The following is a 20,683-nucleotide window of genomic DNA, read 5'->3' as shown; positions in this document are numbered from 1 at the left end:
GAGATATGTGACTGAAATTTCTATTTCACACTTTTCAAAAAGGTATGTACTCCTCACATGAAACATCAGCATCCGTATTCTCAGCACTTTGTGAGCTTTTTCCACATGTTTTGCTTACAGTAGGAATAGGGATAATTTCAGAAAATTGAAGCAAATACTAAGTAATCTCTATGTAAGGACTTAATGAAGTGTAGCTCTTTATATATGCACATACACTGAACTCCATGCATGAACCGCCTAACAACTGAAGCCAGGTTCAGTCAACACTTGAGGTCAGAAACAAGTATCTAAAATTGCACCAAAAAATAGATCCTACTATGATATTACCTTTAAGAATTAAAGATACAGAATAGACAGGGTCCATTTGGTCACCAGGATATCATTTCACTTTATTATATTATGAGAAAATTTAGATGTGCAAAGCAACGCAAATGCCAAAGTACGCTTTTAAGCTATTTTTGGCTGAATTTGTCTGAGGTCTTCAGATCCTAACATAAATATATATATGGGAAGGGTTATGTATAAAAATAAATAAAATACATCTTAATCATTAAATGTAGACAAATTGAATAAAAATAGAAAGAACATTATGAAGCATGAAAATACATATCATGAAATTAATCCTGAATATGAGGGTTGAAAGACTCCTTAGAAAAGGAGAAAAGCACTCCTCTTTAGAGTGGGTAAACTACAGTCTTCCTTCTGACATGAGGGGATTGAACTGAATGAAACATTACATTTCTTCCATGGCCCACTGATTTAGATAATGACAGCAGTAAAGAATATATCAGTGCAGATCATTTAATACTGTGAAAGGATAATAAAAACATCTGGGTAGGGATTCAATAATAACTACAAATAGATGTTAGTCTGAATTCATTTTTAAAATACAATATTTGTCTACTAAGCTGACAGGACATGAACAGCTCATTTGCTTGATAATCATCTGTTATAAAGGCATTGTTTTATAACTTTAAAATACTCTTACTTAAAAATTATTAGGCTAATGTTTTTATGTACAGCAGATAAAACTTTTATTTGACTGTAGAGTGCCGTTTCATGGAAATTAAGATGAATATATGTTTTAAACAAGATATTTGCCATGAAAATACACACAAAATATACAAATATGCCACATGATACAGAGAAACAAGACCCATGATCTTCACATTTACAGGAATTTATATAAATCTTCTCTGAAGGAAATGTGTTACAATTCAGTCAAACTTCTCATCTTGAAAGTAATCCGCCCAATTTAGATATTCTTGAAGTTGACCATATTTCTGTGTATATAATAAAAAAGCTAGTTATTTTACTCAAAGCAAAGAAGATAAGGTAGGCCTTTTCAATCTATAGACACAAACAGGAACACATTCACTTCTCTTTTCAGGATAATCATGAACAAAAATCTTATAAACAGGGACACAATTTCAAATAAGCATTTCTAACTCATAAAGTATTGGAAAGAAATCAAGCTGAACATTATTATTAATCTCATAATATTTTTATAAAATATAATTTTCCTATTATCATATTTATAGAAGTATAAGAACTTCAATAACTTATTCAACAAAAATTTGTTGAACATAAAACATATATTGAATACTTTCTGATGACTGTCTAGGTACCAAAAAAATTTCTTTCCCTGTCCCTAAGGAGGCCAGAGTTCAGTGGTAATACACCAATAACAAGTGCCTTAAAGAACTATATAGACACTGTATGGAGGTTCAGAAGAATAGCCATGGTTAGTTGAGGTGATCAGGAAAGAGTAGCACTTAAACTGTCATGGAAGAAAGGATTTGGTTGGCAAAGATTTGGTGGGAGAAGGGCAACAGTCCAAACAACAGTAAAAAGGCAAGAAAGTATGGGGTTTGACTATAATTTGAGGGGTTTGGGGGGAAATGGAGAGAGATGAGACTGAACCAAAGAGGTTGTAGTTACAGAATAAAAAGTATAAAATGCTAGGTGAAGGAGTTTAGCAATAATGTGACAGGCAATGTGAAACTGCTAAAGTGTTAAGGCAGAGATTGACATGATCTGGGGTGCATTTTAAGAAAAATGGTAAAACATCATTCTAGAATAGTTTGGCATTTAGTTATGAATCTATTGTAATAAGTTAGGTAATGAGATTCCAAATTCAAGTGACGACCAATGAAGATGAAGAGTCAAGACCAGGGTAGGACAAGGTAAGAGAAGAGTCAGGATGATTTGGAAATTCCACAGATGATTTGGAAAGTTCAAACTGCTGACTTCAGTTGAGGAGATTAACTGACCTAATGGTTTCTCTACTTGTGAACTCTGTTCCATTCCCAGTGAAGAAGAGAGATCCTGATGACCCTGACTTTTGTGGTAATAGGAACCTATGGAAAAGTATAGGAGGAGTGTGTTTTCCTTCTAGGCAGGGCCATGAAATTTTTTCTCCTCAAAGATCTCTGATGGGATCACATTCTCTGGAAAGAATGAAGAAAAGAACAGGAGGGGAAATAACCTTTGGATTACTTAGGGATTCTTTTGACCAAGAACTTAGGTTCTACTAGATAGAAGTAAAGTACTCTAGAATTAGAAACCTAGACCTTAAAAGCTTGACTTTTTTTATGCTTTCTTTTTTCTCTTATTAAATTTTTTTTTTGGAAAATTATAATCTATCCCAGCTATACTAAGAAAAGGAAGGAAACATCTCCTCGCTTTTATTACTAATAACAGTTAACATTAACTGATCACTTACTAATCACTAGGTCCAGTATTAAATGCTTAAAATGTGTTGATCACTTAATTTCCCAATCAAAACTCTATTATTGTTTTAATTCCATTTTACTGAAGAGAAAACTTAGAGAAATAAAGTAACTTGCTTCCAAATTCTACTCCTAGAAAATATTTAAATCCATGCTTTTAACCATTATAGTATGCTATTTCTGAGATTTAAAGGGGGGTGAGGTGGGGTCAGCTTTAGTAAGAAAAAAGAAAGCTCTTCAAAGGAAAAGTGAAACTCAGAAGGCAGTCCGTATTTCCTGGTTATTCTCTCCACCTAAAGATTCTGGTTCCATCATTCTTTTTTACTGAAAATCTGGAGAGTTTCGATCTTATTCTGTTAACCCCTTCGAATGCCAGCATGGACCTACTGATTAAAACAGTTGGAACTGTGGAAATGAGTGTGAGAAAAGAGGTCAGAACATAAAAGAAGGAGTTTGGGGTCTTCTGTTCAGAAACAGCAGTTAGACATGAAGAAAGGAATGGGTTTGTCAAGGCAGAGAGCTATATAGAGACTGAGAAGGGAACCTTGAGTGACAATGTGCCTTTAAGCAGTGGCCCTCAATCTTCAATTTGTTTAAGAATCACCTAATTTGTTAAATATTGGGTGTTTAACCCAAGGATTCTCATTCAATAGGACTGTCATGAGGCTAGGAACTACACAATTTCCACAAACTTCTAGGTGATTCTGACATAGGTAGTTAAAGCCACAATTTGAGAAACATCAGTTTAAGAAACGAAAGAAAAAAAAAAAGAAAGAAGTTTTAAAGGGGGAAAGAAGAAGAGCCCGCATAAGGAGTTTCAGGAAGGGATGGGATATCAAATCATTATTTAAAATTCTTTCTTATGTAACAATCTTTATGTAATACATTTAAAATTTACATACAATTGTAAAACTGAGACTTGATACTTTTATTGACCTACTTTCTCCACTTCCTGGTGTTCACATATTCACCACCCCATCCCAATAACCCTATCTTCAACTTTTCTGGAAATCCCATCATCACATTCACTTTCTTCTTAATAAGAACACCTGTTAAAATTTTGTCAGTGGCATATGATAGCATGTTCTTCCAGTCTGATTTAGAATGAAACAATTATTTTTATTACATTTATTATAGGTTTTGGTTTTACTTTAATTTTCTTATCACTCTTTCCTTCCTTACACTCAAGTAGCTCCTACCCTTTAACATCATCCTAAGTTAAAAACAGATCATCCTAGCTCAACTGTTAGGAGAAGGAACAGAAAGAATGAAGTCAGTCCAGTTGGCAGGTCTTTGGGAAGAAATGCTGAGATATCCTGAGACAATGGAAGAGAAACACTTGGAGGAGGGAGAAGCAGGTAAGGGGAAAAGCAAGGTGTATAAAACAAACTAGGAGGAAAGCCAGGACCAGATAGTTTGTATGAGGTAAAATAATAGGTTGACATAATAATAAGGAAGTAAGAGGAAAAAGGGCCACAGATGGCGCCACTGGAGCAGCACTGAGCCCTGGCATTCAGAAGGGTTAGGGTAGCTATGACCATGAGCCTACAGCCAAAGAAGAAGATGTGTGTCACAAGCACATGCAATGGTGTCACACAAGGACACTCACACTGAGGGGCAGGCGGAGTGATGCTGTGAAATGTCAGAGCACTTGATAAATTCTGAATTTTAATCACAGCACAGAAAGCTGCATGTGGGTTTACAGTGGCTCTAAACTTTGGTCTCTAGGACATCTTTTGAGAAAATCCATAGACAAGTATTTTTAAAGCAGGAAGGATCCCAAAAAGAAAATGAAGCTCTTTGGTATTACATGTGGAAAAAAATGTGCACATTGTCCTAAACATGCATGAACTTGAAATAACTGCCCAATGCTGTGTGTTGTTCTTGAAGTTTAATAGAACACTTGACTTTTCTCTTCCTAAGAATATTTTTTTCTTATTCCAGGTCCCTGCTGTTAGAAACCCTGTTAATCGTTCTCTAAGGTACATGATCTAGTAGTGTTTTTAGTTTTTCTCTGCAAGAAGTTTGATGTTCATCTTAATATATACTATTATTACATAATATGTACAGTATGTGCACAGTGATTTTTCTATACCTAGTACACAATTCTTTAAAAAATGGTGTCCCAGTAGGTTTTTCACCTCCACTAGAGGGTTGGCAACCCTTAAATGCACCAATAAAAGCAGCTAAGAATTTCACGTCATCATGGAAAATGAAGATGGGACTTACTGGATAAGTAATGATTCCCCCCTAAAGCAAATAGAAAAGCACAGGGAGGAAAGCACTGGGAGAGAAGTCGAAGCAAAGTAAAATATAAAAAGCTGAGGAGAGTAAAATGAGAGAAAGACTACAGAAAGGTCCAGATTGGGTGGGGGAGATGCAGAGAGATCACCAGGTGGGGTTTGTGGTAGGAGGATAATTGTCAGAGGGAAACCAGTTCTGATGTCACTGTCCAGACTGGGAGACCTCTGCGGAACATGACATGTCCTGACAAGTTCCTGTTGTTTGTTCTCTTTTTCTTTCCCTTTGCTTATAAGTTTATTCACTAAGCTTTCTTCTTTTTTATCTTCCTCTTTTACAAATTCCCTATGATAAAAATAACCCAGGCAACAGATCTTAAGTCAGCCTTTTTTTTTTTTTTAAGATTAAATATACTGTTGATCTGAGTTGCCTGCAAATCTACTATATGTTTTCTCTCATACATTCACGTAACTAGACTTGTTTTAGAAGATTGCAATCATATTAGCATTCTTTCCAAGTACCATAAGCAATTCTAAAAGCTCTGTGAGCAGACCAGAGCTTATGAGCTGCCAGCAGATCTTCGGGAATCCAGTGCACTCTTCAAAACCCCCACTTTATCCCTGATATCAAATTTAGTGATCAACAGGATTTGGGGGAATCAAAATCAGTGCCGTGGCCTGAAACCTCTGCATTCCCCTTGATCTTCAGTTACAGTGCTCACTGCTCAGCCCATGTCCTCAAGAAGAGGATGTGGGTGGTATTAGAACTGGCAGCCGAGATCCTTTCCTCAGATTGGCACCAGGTGCTTCTTCACTCTCGGGTCACAAGAACTGTTCTAAAGAATAGGAAGCAGACAAGCAGAGGTGAGTCCTACACTTCGTCAAAGAAAATAAGGGGACTAAATATATATGTAAGGAATACCACTTATATAAAAGTGAAAGGACAGAGGCCCTTCATTACAGAATGGTATTATTGCTGATTTCAATTTATCTGATGAGCTGAAGGAATGCTTAGAACATCAGGGCACTTGTTCAGGGTTGGACAATGATAAGCATGAAAGGAATGGGTGGAAGAAGAGAAAATACAAAGACGGGGTTGGGGGCGGAAGGAGAGATTCTCTTTTAAAATTTAATGTCTTCTAGTCATTTGTATCCTTTCGCTGATCATAATTAGGCTCCAGAATCTATGAAGGAGATGATTCTTTTATATTCACCTTACCTCCTTAATCCAGCCACTATCCTTTGACTGACTGAAAATTCTTTCCACTGTTTCTTTAACCTGCTCGTCTTCAACTTCTTCTGTCTTTGCAATGGAGCAACATTCCTGGTACAGTTTGAACTTAAAATGTTTCAGTTTATGATAAATTCTGGTACGCTCAGCACAAATTCTGCCAACAGTAAACACCTAAATCAAAGAATAAACATTATTATCTGACAAATGAAGTAAAAAATATAGTAATGATTATATAGCCTTTCTTGCTGTATATTAGCAAAATCTAATAATGCATTATTAATTTTTAAAATGTTTATACAATAGTTCTTTTACCTTCTCTCATTATATAACTTAGATAAAAAAAACTGAGCATCTGTTATGTTTCAAGTACTGGGCTAAGCACTGTAAAGATGTACTACTTGTATTAGGGGAGCTTACAGTGTTGGGAGAAAAACAAATTATTACAGAACAATGTGTCAAATGCTGGGCAAGAGATGCTATCAAGGTAGAGAGGAAGGACAATTAACCAATTCAGAGATGAGAAGAGTTGTTGAGTAGGTGATGCTTGAACTGAGTCTTCAGGAGACAGCTACCCAAGTTTGGAAGGAGGAGAAAAATGGCTTTTAACACAGAAGGATGGGGATACCTGAAAGCAAGAAAAGCATTCAAGCAATTGTATGTACATAGTTACTGAGTTAAAAACGCCTGGATTATGATATTTTTCTAGCTTAGAAGTAACATGTAAAATGGAAATAAACTCTTATGGTTATAAGAGTTGTAAGTATATGGTTATACTCAATATTGGCAGTTTTTCACTAAATAATTTTTTCCAAAAAATTCTGTCAATTAAAAGGTAACTTTGTGTTTAAGTCATATTTGTTTCCTTAGTTACTCTGATACGATTATAACACATTAATACTTTATTGTTAGCAAACTAGGAGAATTTTAATTTCTATATTTATATGGACTTCCAGGATTTTATGATTAAGAATACTTTTCTTGTGAAATCAACCAACCAGAACATTCCTCTTTCAGAATGTACTCTGTTATACACACTAATAACTAAAATAGGAAAACTGAAAAGTAAACATTACAACTAAACACATTATTACTTGATCAATCTTCTTCTCATGGAGTAACCTGAGGAAATAGACAAACTCCTTGTTAAATTATGTATTTGTCTCTGTGCCTAAATTAACTTATGGATTATGCTTTCATTAGTTTAGTACAAGTGGTATAGTTACAGCTTTGATCTATGTAACTTGTACTGTGACAATCTGCAAAGAACTGTATTGCTTTTCTGAAGCCACACAGCAAGGGTTCACAGAGGTGATGAGTTCAATAAATAATCTGAGTATATGGGCAAAAAAAACAGTAATAAAATGAGGACTGTATTAGAAAAACTGAATAAAAGTTACATATGATCAGGAACAGTAAGGTTTGATGCATCATCTTGTAAAGATGGTATTGGGGACAGCTTATAATCTTTCTTAAAAATCCTCAAAAGTTGAAGAAAATGATGTTCACATTTCTGTTCAAGTTCTATGAAAACCTTTCTGTTTTTCAGATGATTAGAAATAATCAGGTATCATTGTACATTGCGTGTTTACTCCTAATAAACTTCCCATTTAAACATCATCATCAGACCAGTTATATCAACTCTAACAATTCCCTTGTCAATACCTCTGTTTTTACTTTGAGTGAAAAAGGTACCACAATAGTTGCAGTGGCCACTAGGGGTACCCTCTGTCTCTCCATTTCTGTCATCAAAGTAGATTGTGTGGGAGAAGTCTCCTATGGTTGTTCTGGATAAAGTACAGTAAAGAATAAGATAGTTTTAAAAAATTTCCACCACACTGTATTTTCTATTTCCACAAAACTGAGGAATTTATCTGTATAAAATTTTTAAGTTGGGGCAAGAAGGAAGGAGAGGTATTTAAAAATCCTTATTTAAATTTTTGTTTACCTGTACAAAACAAGAATACCCACTGAAAATATTTAACATTATAGTTTACTTCTTTCCATTTCTAATTCCTACCTTCTTGGAGCTATTTAGACTAATGAAGATCAATAAACCTAAGATTACCTTTAGAATACTCTCATAGTATTTTTCCCCAAAATGTGATACATTTTAAAAGCCTAAACCATTTTTAGTAAGTGTTCACAGAAAGGGTAAATGCTTCAATGAACTTCATGATTGTGTCATCTGCTTTTATCGCATTACTTTGCCTAGCATAAACTTACCAGCACTGAATATGTATAGTTTTATGATTCCGGCTATATGTAGTTACCTAGTATTCTAAGAAGATGTATCCCAATCTTTTTATCTCTAGGAATCTTACTATCCATGAAACTGCTAGTTTCAATGCAGCCATGACAGAACTGCATTTTATCATTTGATTTAAAATACTTTGTTACTTTGAGAGCTATCAGCTTGCATTTTAAGGTAGGTTTTAATTGTATACCTTTAGGTGGAGAATAATCATTTTCTAATATATTTATTAACTTTGATGTTTTTCCATTGTGTGACTAGTATATTAATGTTCTTTGCTTTTATTTTTTAGATATTTGAATAACTATTTTATACAGAATCTTTACCCTTTCACAGGAATATCAGAACTCCAGAAATGGTTTTTTAACTCACTTCCCTTTCCAGGATTAGCTGTAGACATCAAAGACAGTGAATGTACAGCACTATTTTTGGCTTATACAATAGAACATGATCCTTAAAGTACTAAATCACTTTTATTAGGGGTCTATGTGTCTTACCTCATAAAAAAATCATAGATCAGTTTTTAAACAATGTGGAGATTTGCATATTAACTATGTTGAAAAAAGAAATGTATTTTTATAGTAACTTGCCAAATGATGCATTAAAAACTATTTTTTAATTTATTATCCCCATGTAAACTTTCTAAGTGATTCTTGCAGATTGTTTAGAGGGATCTGGTCAATTATTGCCACTAGTACTAAGGAATCATACTACCCAATGTAGTAGAAGGATTTAGATTAATAATCTATTTATAGCTTAATAACTGATTGGCAGTATTTAGAGGCAACTCTAAGAGCCAACCCCCCGCCCCAAACACACACACCCTTCATGGATATACACACTCACCAGAGGAAGTGCTCAATATTAATATTTTTGCATTTATAAATGCAATACTTTTATAAAGATTAAAAAATAGACTACACCTGCACTTCTCTCTTCATACTATACTGCTTTATCAAATACTTTTCTTCAAATTTTCCAATATTTTCTTCAGTTTTGTTTTTTCATTAAAAATTAATAGCACCTTAAGTATTTGTCAATTATCTAGATTTGACACACTTCTGATATATTCTAGGCTAAAATATTGTTTTCTTTCTATTCTCATATTAAGATGACAGGCATCTTCAATAATTTACGGGGGACTGTCAATTTGGTAGATTATCTGTCATAAAATTTTCCACTTGGGTTAAATTCTCCTTTGGACACAAAGGGGACTTTTGTTTCCCTTGCCCCGGTTATATTTCTTTTCATTCTCACCCTGCACCCTTTCCCCCTCCCCACAGGTTGGGTGATGTGTTCTTACACAAAGTTTAGGATCTGAATTAGGAGTGCATTTGCCATAGACCTATGCTAGACATATTTTTCTCATTCAAAAAGTATACCTTTCCTTGTACTCTTTTCACTTCTCTTAGTGCTTTCTCCATTTGTAAAAATAACAGGGTTATTTGTGCAAGCTAGGTATTGAAAATTTCTAAATACTGAAAACTAAAATGAGAGGGAAAAATACCTGTTTATCATGTGACATGAAGTCATCTGTTTCCATAGTCCTGGTGTTGTACAACTTTCCTGATAAATGCACCGAGTATTTGCAATGGCGATGCAATCCACAGGCCTGGCAGGAACAGTTTTCAGGATTCTTCGAATGGATACTTACATTAGAATAATTTTCCACCCGCTCCTGGAAAAAATTGAAAAACATAATGAAGCTTTCCAAGACTGGAAAAGACCACAACAAAGTAAAACATAAAAAGAACCTAGCCAAATTAAAACCCATATTTGGAATCACAGTAATGGGGTAAGACATAAGAGCAAAACACACTGTTATGTCTTACTTTAACACAGAGCACACAGTAGATATTTGACAAGATATTTTTAAATAAAAAGATAATTTAGGTTGCTCAATGACAAGAAACCAGACTAGAAAAAAAATTAGTTTCCTACTTTTGAGTTACTATTAAGTAGTGTTCTTCACAGATTTTATTTCTCTTCCCTCTCTCTAATTAGCATAAATGAGATATTATAGTTAAAAACAGAAAAAAAGAGCTGTAAAAATTCAGGATACTGTAATGAAAAGATGGAATTCATTTAGCTTAGTCAAAAACTGAGAAAAACCAGATCACATTCATTCTCTACAGTGTAAATTATATCCTATTTCCCACAAAATATTTCAGAAATGATTTGATGGTCTTATGGCTACTTACTAAAAGGCCTATGAAAATCAGCAAGCTGGAACTAGGACTGCTAGGTGGCCAGCACTGATACAGATAGTCTAATAGCTGAATTAGCTATGAGTAAGCAAACTGAGAAAATATTTGGCATTCATAAATAAGCTTTATCAAGCTGTGCAATTACTTCTGGTTGTATATTTTTGCTCACACTCTAGGCTTGTGCTAGATACTACTGTCAGTAGTGTAAATTAGGTTTTACTGTAATATTTGAACTGTATACAGTGAGCATTAGCAGGGTTACTAATCCACATTGGTATTCTCTATCGGCCTGATAGTAATTAAATATTCACTATACCAATAGTCTCCTTTTTAACACTGTATGATTCACAACTTCATTGCATTTTGTCCACTTCTACTATTTCTCATATTTCATGGCAGTTTGTGACACATGTCACTTAAAGGATGACATTCAGAGTGACTAGGTGACTAAACCACTTTCCCTTCTCGTTTCTGTGGTACGTAAGGAAGCACATCCAAGATGAAATCTCTATCAGCTTAGCTCTGTGAATGACTACAATATGTAGAACACTTGCAGATTTACACCGACATAAAATATAACTGAAAAATAAGCTTTGTTGGGTTAAGCTGTTAAGATTTTCATTGCTGATCTGTCACATAACTTATTTTTTGCAGCATAACTTAGCTACTTCTGACCAAGATCATATTGAATTTCCCATGTCTCTAAATTTTTAAGCTAATATTTTCTTGTATCTTGCAGTTACTTTATCAGGATCAGGTAATCCAAATTCAGCATAGTATACCAGGGTAGAATTAAGCATAATATAGCAGAGTGGCATGGGCTTTGGAGTCATAGAAATACTACGACCTTATGATTTCTAGGTTTAAATATTGGCCTAGATAATGACTAGCTGTGTAACCTTGTGTTCAGAGTCATAGTTTTCTCAACTCTAAAACAAAGGAAAGATTAGTGCCTTCCTCATGGGGTTACTCTGAAGATCAAATAAGATACTTTGCATTGCACGAAAATTACCTGGAAAAGTTAAGTGATCAATAAATATGTGCTTTTTTTCTATTAAAGAAAATACTATATGGTATATAAAATACTATATGGTATAACCATGTTCTAAGAACTGTGCTATGTATTTTACCTTCCAGATAAGTAAATATTTCCTTTAAAGCAGGCAAATATTTTTTGTATCTGAGGAAGCGACCAGAGTTTAGAAAGGTTAAAAACCCATGCAAAGTCAAAAAGATATATATGGTGACCCTAAACTCAGCCATCCTCCAAACTGAAGTCTTCTATTTCTGTAACCCCATAACTGTCCCTTAAACCTAAACCATCTGTGGCTAATTTATCAGGTAACTCAAGACTGAATAGGCCTTGGATGAGCCAAATCTCCTGACATAAATGAGGTAGATCAGCTAATGATTTAAGTGCTAGAAGGACTGTTAGGAACTTGAACTTTTGTTACCTTGCATTTTTTCCCCCTCTTGTGAATCATTAGAAGATAGAATATTAGAAGTAGGGAGATTAAGGAAAAAACCCTTAAAAATTATATCAGATAGCCTCTACTATTGGAGATCATAAAATAAAAATCTATGAGATAACATGGAATATAATAATTTATATTAAAAAGATGCTTTCTTGAAATTGGTAAAATTATAAAATCCTAATTACAAATAATTACAAAACCTTAAAGTCAAGAAGGATGTCAAAGACAACCTAGGCCACTGTTTCCCAAATTATATTATGGAAATCCATTATTCTAGGAGGTGATAAAAGGTAGCTCATGAAAAGCAGCCTCAAAGGAAAATACAAATTTGGAAAGTATTGCATTCTACATCACCCTCTTGAAGATTTAGAGTATAATTCACATATTAATGTTCCTTGAAAAGTCCTTCAGTTAAGCTTAAGTTAAACCCACTGTTTCTCAAACTTCTTTAGCAGTGGAACTCTTTTCTGAAACAATAATTAATATTCTGTGAGAAAAACTTCACTTTAATAGATGGGCTAAGCTCTGGAGATGTTCTAAAGTTATTCATTATTTAGAACTACCTAACTACCAGATACATATAATAAGTACTATAATAATTAAAACAATAGCAGCCTTTAGAAAAGGTGAGAAACAAGCTGATTATTTAACAAAGAAAAATGCCAATAATTTAGAAGATTATTCAGTTAGTGTTCAGTCAATATTCAGTTTAATAACTGGATATTTAAATCCTGATAGGTCTGCCACTCCCAACCCCCTCAGCCGGAAATGTAAAACCAATTTAAACCATATACCTTATATTGCTCTTTCCAACGACTTCTAGAAGCTAAACTCTCTAGACGAGGCTGAACAAAGCGGTTATCCAAATAATGGAGAGATGTCAACATATCTTGTGCATACGATTTTTGTCTGGTACCATCTGTTCAGGGGAACAACAACAATGACAACAACAAATAATCACTTAGCCCTTTGGAAATATCTATCTATCTATCATCTATCTATCTATCTAAAACATCACACCAATGAATTATCCAGCCTTAAATACAATAGTGCCAAGGTTGAGAAACATTATTAGGAAATATTTAAGTAATTAAATACATAAGGATTTCTTCCCATAGTTTTAGAAAGATACTTGGTTAATTGGTTAGAGGCATTTGAAATTTATGAAGAAAAAAACATTCCATCAGAGCACTAGGGAAAGAAAAAAAACCATAGAGACCTTCTACTTGTTCCTTAAATACATCAAACTTATTTTCTTTTAATTCCAGTAAAATTAACATATAGTGTTATATTAGTTTCAAGTGTACAAAATAGTAATTCAACAGTTCTACGCACTAATCAGTGCACATTACAGTAAGTGTACCTTTTAATTCCCTCCACCTGTTTCACTTATCTACCCACCAACTTCCTCACTGGTAACCACCTGTTTGCTCTCTATAGTTAAGAGTCTGTTTGTTTGTTTCTTTTTCCTTTGTTCATTTGTTTTGTTTCTTAAATTCCACATGCAAGTAAGATCAGACAGTATGTGTCTTTCTCTGATTGACTTCACTTAGAATTATACCCTGTTGATCCATCCATGTTGTTGCAAATGGCAAGATTTCATTCTTTTTTATGGCTGGGTAGTATTCCCTTGGATATATACTCCACTTCTTTAGCATTCATCTATCGCACCAAACTTACTTTTACCTAAGTGTCTTTGCAGTTACTGTGTTCTCAGATAAATCTATGCATTACTTTTCCCCTGATTCATTCATTTAAAAGTCACCTCTTGAGAGACCTTCTTTGACCAATCTAACAGATACCTTCCTTATCTTTATAACACTTGGGTCTCCTTAACCTACCATTGTTTTTTTTTTTTTCCCAAGAACTAATCACTAGTTAAAATTATGTTATATATTTGTTTACTCATTCATGGTCTGTCTCTTCCACTAGACTTTAAGCAACATGAGGGCAGGTATCTTGCATGTCATAGTCATTGCATATCCCCAGTCCTCAAATAAATGCCCTTAGGCACTCAATAAATACTTGTTCAATAAAATATGAACGAAATCTCACTTAGGCAATTAGGTAGATATTCAATACAACATATTTTCAGTCTTTATTAACTTCCAGATTCGGTGCTAGATGCAAGAGATAAGTGTATATCTAAGGTATGGTTCTTCTTGTACTCTTAGGAGGGAGGAAGGCAAAAATATATTTTCAATGCAGTATGCAAAGTGTATATACAGCAGTACCACCAGGACACTGAGAGCACAAATGAGGGTGTAAAAATATTACTTGAGTGGGTCATGGTAGCTTTCACAGTGAAAACAATTTTACATTCATTTTAAAGAGGGAACAGCATGAGCAAAGGCACAAAAGCATAAAACAGCGTATAACTGTTGGTGAAATTCAATGAGCTTAGAGAGTCTGGGATAACACAAGGCTATTGAACTACTCTGCTGTTTTCAGTCTATGTCCTATATCCTGATATTCACTGTATACTCTCTAAAGGCAGGGGAACATGACATATTTCTTTTGTACTTTCCACATATCATAAATAATAAACAGTAAAAAGTTTTTGATGTGAATGGGCTTCTAGTGTAGCTGATCCTAGGGGGAAAAATTAGAGGGCCTTAAAATGGGTCTCTTGGTTTTGCTTAAGTATATATCTTATCTTATATTACATTAGTAGGGTGTTAAAAAATTGGAAAAAGAAAAAAAAAACTCTAATTGTTCCATTTGTATTAACTTACCATACAATGTTCCCAGAAAAGATTCATCTAAAGCATTGATCAGAAGAGCCTTCACAACTCTTTCAAAGTGAGTATAGTGGTCACTAAAAGAATCTGAAATTAATTTTAAATACATATTAGAATATAGTAGATAAAACAATTCCCTGAATAAAATGGGTTCCTTTCTCTAAGAAATTAATACTATGAGTAGGAGAATTCACTTCATTATCCTAATTTTATAGCCGCCTCGGTAACTTGTCTTGGTCACTGAGCAAATATCCATTTTCCAGATTTACTTGCTTCTAATCCAAAATTTGAAGTTGTTATTTCAAATAATCTTCAGTTTCCAAACTTATAAAGGGAAAACTATTCAGAAAATATTAAGAGATACGTTGCAAAAAAAAAAAAAAAAAACCTCAAATCATCCCTGTGGACTTAAGTTTAATTATCAACTTAATTACAGTGAGAGAGCAAGAGAGAATACTTTTATATGTAAATTGTTCAATATGTACCTGAAACTCCTGTCTTTCCTTCTCTCTGAAACATGGTACATATGAAATTGCCCAAGAAATTACTACCCTACCCAGAATCCCAATGGCTATAAAAATTCCATTTCCCTTTCTGCTGCTCCAGATTTAGGATTTGCCATATCAGTTTAGAAAAGTTCTGTCTTCTCTTTCTCATACCAAATACATCAGACTACCTTCCCACTAACTCATTGTAATCCATGGAATCATCTGTTGTGATGGGACATGCAATAGTAAGAGAGAAAGTCCCTATTTCCCATTGCTCTTGGGTCAAGGTTTACTATGGCTGTAGAAATATTCTCTATCAAATACAACCTCTTCCTTGATCCAAATTGTCACTACAGAACATTTGCTCTGGCCTGGGCACCTATAAAAATATTAGGGACAACCTGAGCTTTTCAGGAAAAATGGATGATGCTTGGTGAGAAATTTAAGCAGAATAAGACCTATGTTAGCATTTATGAGTGAATTTTGACGTTGCTTTCACTGAAATAAAACAAAGATGAATTTTAATATAAAATGTTTTTCTTTATATTTTCTACTAAAAGGGCTGTATAACTCTAAGTTTCAGGAAAAATATTTAGTATGCAATCTTTTTTTAAAGAAAGCATGTTATTATAGTACTAATGTGGCCAAAATAAAGCAGTAATAAAATTAAATAACAATAGCCAATAGCAGACAATTTGTTCCATGGCCCTTAGACTTTAGAGTGCCTGTGATCAATAGTAAATTACAAAAGAACTGATCACAGCCATTTATGAGTATTTCTTTTTACATCAGTAGAATGTAGTTGGAAAATGAAATAATACTTCAATTAGCATTCAATTTAGATTAGGTTAGATTTTCATCAACCTCTGGATATAATATAGTATTGGTACATGATTTAATTTGTGAGTGTTAAACTGCATGTAAACTCTCTAGCACTTCCCAAACTATATTAAGGTAAAAATGTTCTGGGAATATTAACAAACATGTTGAGGGGAATAAAACATGAAATTCATCCCCTGTGCTGCTAAGTGTAACTATCAAATAAATTGAAATATAATTTTTTTATCACACTGATTTTATCAGTCTTTGAATGTGCTGGTGATCAACCTTACTCACCTGTTGTAGAGTTTGGGAACTGTTGTTCTATTTTATTTTATTTTATTTTATAAAAAGATTTTATTTATTTGGCAGACAGAGATCACAAGTAGGCAGAGAGGCAGGCAGAGACAGAGAGAGGGGTAAGCAGTTTCCCTGCTGAGCACAGAGCCCGATGCGGGGCTCGATCTCAGGACCCTGGGATCATGACCTGAGCCAAAAGCAGATGCTTTAATCCACTGAATCACACAGGTGCCCCTGTTTTTCCATTTTAAAGACCTTGATGGTGTTTCTTTAGAATTGGGAGTAAAAGGAAAAGGCAGAGGATCAGAATCATCTGGAGAAATTTTGCCTAACCACAGAATCTCTCTCCTACCAATGCCTATCAGAATCTCCTTCAAAAGAGTCAGGAAGGCCTCAGTTTTGGTGGGCCTGAGTGGATAGATGGGTGGTGGAGAATTAAGCTCCTGGCATCTCAGATTGAAAAAAATATTTTATTGAGCATGTATATGCCAGGCATTGTTTCATGTACTTACATGAATTGCTTTCTTTCTCAATATAAGCCTATGAAGTACTATCAATACCCTCAGTTTATTTTTAGCTAAGAAAATAAATACAAAGAGGATGAAAATTTTCCCCAAGTTCACACAGCTAGTAAGTATTGAAATCAGTGCTGGAACCCAAACAATGTGACTCCAGATTTCATGCTACTATCCCCCAAGTAGATGTTGTTCCGCATGGTAATTAGGTTTGATAACATAGTTCAGAACATAGAATTTAAGACTTGGATGGGAAAATGGAGAAAATAATTCAAATCTCTCATTTCATTTTATTTTTTATTTTATTTTATTTTTCGAGAGGGGTGGTGGGAGGGAGAGAGAGAGAATCTTAAGCTCCACTCTCAGCATGGAGCCCGATGTGGGGCTTGATCTCACAACCCTGAGATCATGACCTGAACAGAAATCAAGAGTCGGATACTTAACTGACCGAGCCATTCAGGAACCCCTCAAATATCTCATTTTAGAATTTTCAGAAATGACCCAGTGATGAAAGAACTTACCTAAGAACAACTAGATAGAGGAAGAATCAGAATTAAAGGTTAGACCTCCTCGAGAGCTTTTTTCAGTGTTCAGATCCCTATATTGGATGAGCTTCTGTGAAACATCCTAGGAATATCATTTAAATTTTTCTTCTATGATCATAAAAAAAATTGCAAAAGAATACAGGAGAAAATCAATAATATTTGTATTTATGCATAACTTTATTTTTCCAAGGTAGTCAATTTCCTCATACTCAGTCATAGGGTAGTTTAGACATTCTGTTTATTTTCCATGCATCTTTTATCATATATGCTAAGATTTTGTTTCAGCGCTGTTTAACTTTCTTAATGATCTTAATGTACCTTTCCCTAATGATCTTAATGTGTACCTGTCATTTTCATGCCAGTACTACACTGCTTTACTTACAGAAATATTATGATAACTTTTTATATCTGGTGGAGCAAGTCCTTCTGATTTACTGTTTGTTGTCTAATTTTATTTATTCTCATACATTTTTTCCCAAGTGAACTTTAGCACTGTTTTGCAAAGTTGAATCAAAAAGTTGATTTCAGAGGCTCCAGGGTGACTCAGTTGGTTAAGTGTTGGATTCTTGATTTCAGCTCAAGTCGTGATCTCAGGGTTGTGAGACTGAGCCAAGCATCAAACTGAGCTGGGCATGGAGACTGTTTAAGATTTTCTCTCTCCCTCTCCCTGTGCCCCCCCCCCAACCCCCAAAAGGTTAATTTCCAAAGAAATAATTTCTTGCACTATTTATCTTTCCAGAAACATGCAGTGTCTCTTTCATTCATGTTTTCTTTGCTATTTCACAGTAAAGTTCATTCTTGTACCTATAAAGTCATGCTTTTCTTCCTAAGATTAGGCCTAGGAACTTTATTTTGTTTGCTACTATAGATGGACTTGTCCTTCATTTTATCTTCTAAATAATTATTGATAGCATAAAGAAAACTATTTTACATATTCATTGTGAATCTGGTCATCTTTCTGAGATCTTTTGCGAATTCCCAATAGTCAGATTCTCTTACATATGTGCAGAAAATGAACTTCCTAGCACATCACAGAGCTGAATAGAGGGGGACACTGTTTGGGAATTCCTGGTCAGTGACTCTGCTTTCTCCCCCAACCCTGAGAAGGATGTGGTCTCGCTAGTGCTAAGTTTATTTCAAGAACCAAGAGAATGTAAATATTTTCTTAGAAGCACACAGAGTGTTGGTATACTTTCTTTTGAAATGCAGGTATGAAGGTAGTATAAGAAAGCAGAGACAGAGCAAGAAATTGGGTTCTTTCTCTACTCTTAACAGGAAAAAAAAGAACTAAGAAAACTATGGAAATGTATGATGCCTCAACTTCTGTTCCCAATCTATTCATACGCTATCTCTTAACTTTGTATCCCTGGTTAAATGAGTCAGAAACTTATAGGTTGTGTGTGTGTATGTACATACACATCAGCTATATAATATATATATAGAATTGTATTATGTTCAAATAATGCCTTTTCCTTTTCAATAGTTAATAGTTTTCACTTTTTTCATTATATTGTTTGAAACATCTAGAACAAAGTAGAAAATTTTTGTCTTGTTCTTTTTTTTTTTTTTAAAGATTTTATTTATTTATTTGACAGAGAGATCACAAGTAGGCAGAGAGGCAGGCAGAGGTGAGGGGGGAAGCAGGCTCCCCGCTGAGCAGAGAGCCCAATGCGGGGCTCGATCCCAGGACCCTGAGATCATGACCTGAGCTGAAGGCAGAGGCTTAACCCACTGAGCCACCCAGGCGCCCCTGTCTTGTTCTTTTTAAAAATAAATTTTATTTTAGAGAAAGAAGAAAAGTGAGGGGGAGAGAGTGTGTTCACGAGTTGGGGGAGAGGCAGAAGGAAAGCATCTTCAAGCTGACTCCTTGCTCAGTGCAGAGACCAACACAGGGCTTCACATGGGGCTTGATTCCATGACCCCTGAGATCATGACCTGAGTTGAAACCAAGAGTCAGACACTCAACTGGCTGAGCTACCCCAGGCATCCCTGTGAGTATCTCTAGTGCTTCATTAGCAGTATATATTGTTTTAAATATTCTTTGTTATGTAATGGACAAATACTCCTATTACTAATCTTTTAAGACTTGTTATTTTTGTTTTTAAACTAGATATGGGCATTGAATTTTATCAAATGCTTTTTGATAGAAATAGAAATAGATTTAATCAAATCTATTAAAATTATGACATGATTTTTTATCTTTTGACATATTAATGGAAATAATATATTAAACCATTTTTAAAAAAGATTTTATTTGAGAGAAACAGAATAAGTGTGAATGGGGGGAAGGACATGGGGAGAGAGAGAGAGACTCTCAGGCTGACTCCATGCTGAGCGTGAGGCTGACACAGGGCTCAATCTCAAAACCCTGAGATCATGACCTGAGTCAAAATTAAGAGTTGGCCGCCTAACTGACTGAGCCAGCCAGCCAGGCACCCCTGTATTAAACCATTTTTGTAATTCTAAAAAAGATGGCTAGATAACTTTTTCTTCATTCTTGTAATTAGGAAAGCATTTCCTTCATGTCTATTTGCAAATCTATTTTCATTCACTTACTAGGATGTAAGCCTCCTTAACTTGCATAAATACATGTGTCCAGCAACTCAACAATATTTTCTTCTATCACACCTCTGAATTCATGTTTTCCCATGTTCCAAAAACATGCTATGTCTCTTAGCACATTCAAATCTTCTTTTACATTTCCCACTACAGCTATAGAATTTTCTTCCTTTAGATTTTCATTTGTTCTGTATTTTCTCCCCTGAAATTTGTGAAATAGGATCATTTCTATTCCTTTATGTATTATCTTCTCCTTTGGAACTGTTTTCATTTTCTCTATGCTAGAAGTACTTCTTGGGTTTAACCTATGTATCACTGATGAGATTTTCTGTACTGTTAATTCTGTTGTTTATATCTTTTGGTATAGATTTCATTTCTGACTTTATAATTTTTCTAGCAACTTATCCTTATCTTAGGTAGCTCTATTTCCCCTCAAGTTGTTCTCTCCTTACAACTTCCTATTTCCTTTTCAAAGATTGTAAAGCAAATGCTTTATATAATTTTCTTCTGTTTCCTTTAACGAAATAGTTTTCACAGGCATTTTCTTCCTAAGTCTTCAGGGCAATGTTACCTTACC

At 34.5% G+C, this 20,683-nt stretch overlaps 1 protein-coding gene across 5 annotated transcripts in view; it reads right to left on the bottom strand.

The window, feature by feature from the left end:
* Window positions 1-368: 368 nt before the first annotated feature.
* LOC111154397 (coiled-coil domain containing 82) overlaps window positions 369-20,683 on the bottom strand; it is a 31,863-nt gene continuing 11,548 nt past the window's right edge. For 3 of the 5 annotated variants that reach the window (XM_022513942.1, XM_022513940.1, XM_022513943.1), the window contains exons 4-8: window positions 14,875-14,967; window positions 12,934-13,058; window positions 9,965-10,135; window positions 6,192-6,377; window positions 369-1,283 (exon numbers count right to left, since the gene is read on the bottom strand). In XM_022513942.1, the coding sequence (XP_022369650.1) occupies window positions 1,218-1,283; window positions 6,192-6,377; window positions 9,965-10,135; window positions 12,934-13,058; window positions 14,875-14,967 (641 nt within the window). In that variant the 3' untranslated portion in view covers window positions 369-1,217. Of the gene's footprint in view, window positions 1,284-2,877; window positions 5,809-6,191; window positions 6,378-9,964; window positions 10,136-12,933; window positions 13,059-14,874; window positions 14,968-20,683 lie in introns of those variants that run through there. The other 2 variants (XM_022513945.1, XM_022513944.1) reach the window with 2 other exon arrangements.

Source organism: Enhydra lutris, unplaced genomic scaffold (genome assembly GCF_002288905.1).
Source record: "Enhydra lutris kenyoni isolate GAN:26980312 unplaced genomic scaffold, ASM228890v2 scaffoldscaffold37, whole genome shotgun sequence".
In the NCBI taxonomy this organism is placed as follows: Eukaryota; Metazoa; Chordata; class Mammalia; order Carnivora; family Mustelidae; genus Enhydra; species Enhydra lutris.
Note: the sequence above shows the minus strand (reverse complement) of the source record. Positions and strands in the feature narration are given on the sequence as shown.